This window comes from Microtus oregoni, unplaced genomic scaffold (assembly GCF_018167655.1).
Source record: "Microtus oregoni isolate MIOR12 unplaced genomic scaffold, Mior012 000059F_ref0000304, whole genome shotgun sequence".
NCBI lineage: Eukaryota > Metazoa > Chordata > Mammalia > Rodentia > Cricetidae > Microtus > Microtus oregoni.
This window is the reverse complement of record NW_024543835.1, coordinates 9,780,707-9,785,919: the sequence shown is the minus strand read 5'-3', so window position 1 is coordinate 9,785,919 and position 5,213 is coordinate 9,780,707. Positions and strand designations below refer to the sequence as shown.

Below are 5,213 nucleotides of genomic sequence, written 5' to 3'. Positions count from 1 at the left end.
ACACACACACACACACACACACAGAGAGAGAGAGAGAGAGAGGATGCAAATACATATATCAAGCACTCACAAATGCATAAAATACAAAATGAATTTAAAATATTCTCAAGATTCCTATGTTATTAAATGTTGGCATGAGGAGAGACTATTGATCTAAATTAATCTAGGGGGTGTATACTATTCTACTCTTCCCACAGTAAAGCTTTTTGGGTTGTATGCATTATTTTTTCTTAACTACCTTTTTTGAACTTTCTTTTTGTTGACATTCCTATCTTTTTAAATCATTCCCTTAGCTGTAGATGTTTATGCATTGAATTTCAAGGTGGTGGGATAGATCTGTTGATGAAGTAGCAATTCTGTAGCTACATTCAAAAATGAAATGCAAAATATAGCTATTTCCTCGGCTTAGTATTCTTAATATGGAGGCATTTTGTAATTCCAAATAGAAAATTCCATTGTCCTTTTCCATATTCTTTCCCTTCCTCCACCTCCTCCCAGATCTTCCCCATCTGCTCAACCACCCAACTTCTCTCTCTCTCTCTCTCTCTCTCTCTCTCTCTAGAAAACAATCAAACCAACAAAACAAACAAACCAGAATTTTAAGAGACAAAAAGAAATATACACACACTAATACAAAATTGTATCCCAGTTGATTTAAAAACAGATTTTGTGCCTAAAATACCAGATAGGAACCACTGCTGGAATAAAAAGAATATGAACATAGTAAGAGGTTTGACTAATAAAGGGGGAAACTGGTAAGAATATGAATATCTATATGTAAAGTATGGACAGACTGATTTACAAACTCAAGTGGCTTAATCTTATTTCTGTACTAGTCAAATACCTTGAAAACTTGAGTCTGTATAATAAAGAGAAGGAATATATTTTTTTCTCTTAAAATTACATCACTTTCTAAGCCCTCTTCCTGATCTTCAGCTTTTCTCCCAACACTCTGAAAATACACCTCTACTTTTACGAGTATTTGAAGGAGGATACTACTCGTGAATATTTTCAAATATAACATCTGATGTGAAATCTTTAAAGAGACAGGAGTTATGACAAACGTTGGGATAATTACAGACTTATGAAAAACAAATTGTGCAAATGTCCTATCTCCATATTTAAACCACTAGATCTAGGTTAAAGACAGTTAGCTCGGGGAGGGTGACTTCTGGAAGGAGAATTTCAGAAGGCAAGCTTCCCATTAAGGTGGAGTTGAAAGTGGCAAGGGACTAAAAACACAACTAGTATTAAACGTACAATAGTCTATGAGATTGAGAAACTACACATCCCATGCCACAGGGTGGCCTGAGAGGCGGGGCTTCCGTCAACCGTCCCCGTGGGCGTCAGCGTGGGCGGGGGTCCCTTCCTTTGAGACAGCGGGGATTCCCTGTGACGACAGGGAGGCGCATCTCTGTGGAGTGCAGTCCAAGGCAGCTGACTCAACCAAACCAGGAAAAAAGTCCCAGTTTCTGTCATTCAAGGTGAGGAGTTTCAGCGAGGTTGAAAAATAGCCAGCTCAGAATCAAATGTACCCTGCTCTTGCCCGTGCCCTTTGGTCTGTTTCGGGTCCCTTTAGACTTCCCTCGCCACCAATGGCTGGCTCCCTTGTTCTCAGTAAATTCCCACCTCAAAGCCGAGGACCATCACACCAATTAGCCCTGACCACAGGTCCCTTGTTACTGGACTTGGTCCATTTCACAATAAAGCACTCCACAGTGCTACGCTGGCAGCTTCCTTTCCTCTCACTGCCACCTCCTCCCCCTCCATTTAGCTACCCCACGCTACCGCGCCCCCTCCCCGACTTCCCGCCTTTTTCGTCAGTGGCGCCATTTAAAAACGCGGCTGCCTATACTCAAAAGATATATATGTATATATAAATTGTTCTTTGTCTCTATGTTAACAAAAGAGAATAACAACACTATTCTCACCCTACTGGAATCCATGGTTTTATTATTAGTCTTGTCCAATCTCAAAAAGCAGGTCCACAATGTATGTGACACGAGTCTCTGCTAACCCAAAGAAGCCTCATGACAAATTGTGCCCTTTTAAACAGATTTGGTCCAACTCAGAGCAATGCCTCCATCTCAAAGAATAGAACTTGTTCTCTATTTATTTTGGTTTATTTTATTTTATTGGTATTTTTGTTTGTTTGTTTGTTGAGGCAGGATTTCTCTGTAGTTTTAGAGCCTGTCCTGGAACTAGCTCTCCTAGACCAGGCTGGGCTTGAATTCACAGAGATCTGCCTGCCTCTGCCAAAGCGGGAGGGGTGGGGAGACGAGGCCGCGACAGCAAATAAGCCGCCGCCGCCATTTTTGTTGTCTTTGTCAATGTTGGAGTTTTATGTTCCCAATCCAGAAAACTCATTGTTCACTCTCTGCTGTGTGATTCCTCATAAAAAAAATCCACTATCACCAGTTTTACCCTTATCCTCAGTCATTTTTTTTCTTAAGATTTATTTCGTGTAGATCATGCTGGCCTCGAGTTCACAGAGATCCACCTTCCTCTTCCTCCCAAGTGTTGAGATTAAAGGTGTATGCCACAACCTCCCTGCTCTGTTTCGTTTTTAATTAGTCCTATCTTCGTGTGGTATATGCACATGAGTGCAATTGCAGGCAGAAGCCACAAGAGGGTGCGGGGTAGGCTGGAGCCCAAGTTACTTGTGATCGTGATCCATACTCTTTGGGTGCTGAAAATGCAACTTGGGCTTTCTGTATAAACAGTATGGACTCTTTAGCACTGAATCATCTCTCCAGCTCCACTGTCCTCAGTCTTAAGAAGTCCTGGGGAAAGCGGACCAGTAGAGCTCCACACTCATTTTGCTTCTATAGTCTCTGGAATGAGACACTAAAGAAAGCCAGGGAACAGAGGTAGGAAAAGCCCATGGAAAGAGAAAATGTAAGGAAACTTACTGAGGTGGAGATACCAGTGAAGATGACTTACATGTAGCTGAGACTCTCAAATACCTGTCAAGGTAAACCTGCTTCCATTAAGCAAAAGGAGTAGCATGTTCCATAGGAAAATAAAAGGCACAGCATTGAGTGAGTTCTGAGGGAATTAACCACCCTAGGTGAGTCAGGAGGCTTGATGCATATCCCTGTCCTCAATCCTGAGTGTCCCCATGAAAATCTATTTATCCATTTCTACACGGGGATATGAGGAACTCATTGTGGGTAGAGAGACCTCAAATCAGCATAGAGAAGAATATTGCATATGGCCAGAAACCAAGGCAAGGATGCAGAAGGACCTATATAAGTCCTCCATTAAGGACAGTCTGAATTGACTGGGTAGTTGTGATGGAAGAGCCACTGGTTTACTCCGGTTTCAGGAGTAAACTACTAATAGTAGTGACAGGGTTTTTTTTTTTTTTTTCTTGTAAGGAGAATGGACTAAATCCACACTAAAAGGCTTTCTGGGTATTTCAGGTAGCCAACAAGAAGAATATTTTCTAAATAGACACTAGAATTGCACAAAAATGGCAGCTTCAGAGTAGGAAAAGAAAGAGGCCTAACACTTTACAACTGGTAATATGAACTGAGAGGAACTGAAAGAGGTTCCTGGGATCTCAAAAGAGAAGTCCTCCACTGCCACCCCTGCTCATTAGCCCAGAACAAGAGGCTAGACAGAGAGTCCCAGTCTAAAATATGCCTCTCCCTTCTTACTTGGGGAAAGAGATTTGTATTACAGTAGCATGTTGAATTCCAAAAGCATTGCACTAGTGGAAACGTGCAGAGGCAGCCTTAGTTTCAAACAAGGTTTTTGTTCTCTGACTAAAGTGTTCATATCGTCTTCTTCTGTTTCTTACAGCTGCTTTCATCACCAGCACCCTTCTAACATATTCTGTTCTTGTCCTTAGCCAGAGTCATCATGCCTCGTGGCCATAAGAGTAAGCTCCATGCCCGAGAGAAACGCTCCCAGGCCAGAGGTGAGGCTCAGGCTTGCAGAGGTGCTCAGGAACCAGCAGAGGAAAGGCCGGAGGCTGCAGAAGAGTCCTCTGCTGCCTCCCAGAGCCAGCCTGCGGCTGAGTCTTCAAGCACTCTAAAGGCTCCTCAAAAAGCAGCACCATCTGCCTCAACTGCTCTGAGTATTTCTTCCTCTGAATCAGATGAAAGTTTCTATGAGGAAAATGATACATATGAAGAAGAAGAAGAAAAATGCCCTTTTGAGCTCAATCCCTGCCCCAGCGGCCCGCACCAAGATATGATAGCCAAAAAGGCAGTGGCGCTCTTACGGTGCCTGCTCCACAACTACTATATGAAGCAGCCTAGTACCAAGGAAGAAATGCTGAAGATTATCACCAAGAAGTATGAAAATGACTTCCCTGAGATCTTCAGGAAAGCCTCCGAGAAGCTCGAGGAAGCCTTTGCAGTGGAAGTGAGGGAAGTCAACTCCAGTGAGCCCTCATACAACCTCATCAGCAAGCTGAAGCTCCCCAACAATGGGAGGATTCGTGCTGGCAAAGGCTTACCCAAGACTGGTTTCCTGATGAGTGTCTTAAGTATCATCTTCGTGAGTGGTAATTGTGCCAGTGAAGAAGACATATGGAAAATCCTGAGGAAGAGGCAGATCTATCCAGGGAAGAAACACCGCATCTTTGGTGAGCCCCGGAAGCTCATGACCCAGTATTTTGTGAAGCTGAAGTACCTGGAGTACCGGCAGGTGGCCAACAGTGATCCTCCACGCTATGAGTTCCTGTGGGGTCCCCAAGCCTATGCTGAAATAAGCAAGATAAAAGTCCTGGAATTTTTGGCCAAGATAAATGAAACAACACCTAGTGCCATCGCTGACATTTACTTCAAGTCTTTGAAAAATGAGCAAGAACGAGCAGAAGCCCAAGATGAAGGCGGTTCTGATACCACTGACTCTGCTAGTGGAGATTCCTCAGTAAAATTACCAGCAAGTTCTTCCATCCCTTTTGATGTTTGAAGTTTTCCAGTCATAAAGATAAGGACATACAGCATGAAAAAAGTTTTCTTGAAAATGTGAAAGAATCTTAGAGTTCCTAGGTCACTGAAATGGGTATAGCAGAGGATTAAAACATGGCCACGCCTAGTTTCCTTTAATTGCTTTCATTATATGGTTTGGTAAAGTTAAATGTAATAAATGCAATGAAATACTTTTCCTGGTTTGTAAAAATGGTAGATAAAGTCAAATGTTTATGAATTAGACTTTGTGTTTATTTACCGATACTAAAGAAATCTATGTTAAATATC

The 5,213-nt window shown here is 42.4% G+C and overlaps 1 protein-coding gene across 1 annotated transcript; it reads left to right on the top strand.

Annotated features, from left to right (window-relative positions):
* Positions 1–3,867: 3,867 nt before the first annotated feature.
* On the top strand, positions 3,868–4,926 carry LOC121439011 (melanoma-associated antigen B3-like). The gene has a single exon (XM_041639504.1). The coding sequence runs from the start codon at positions 3,868–3,870 to the stop codon at positions 4,924–4,926; it is 1,059 nt and encodes a 352-aa protein (XP_041495438.1).
* The last annotated feature ends 287 nt before the right edge of the window (positions 4,927–5,213 follow it).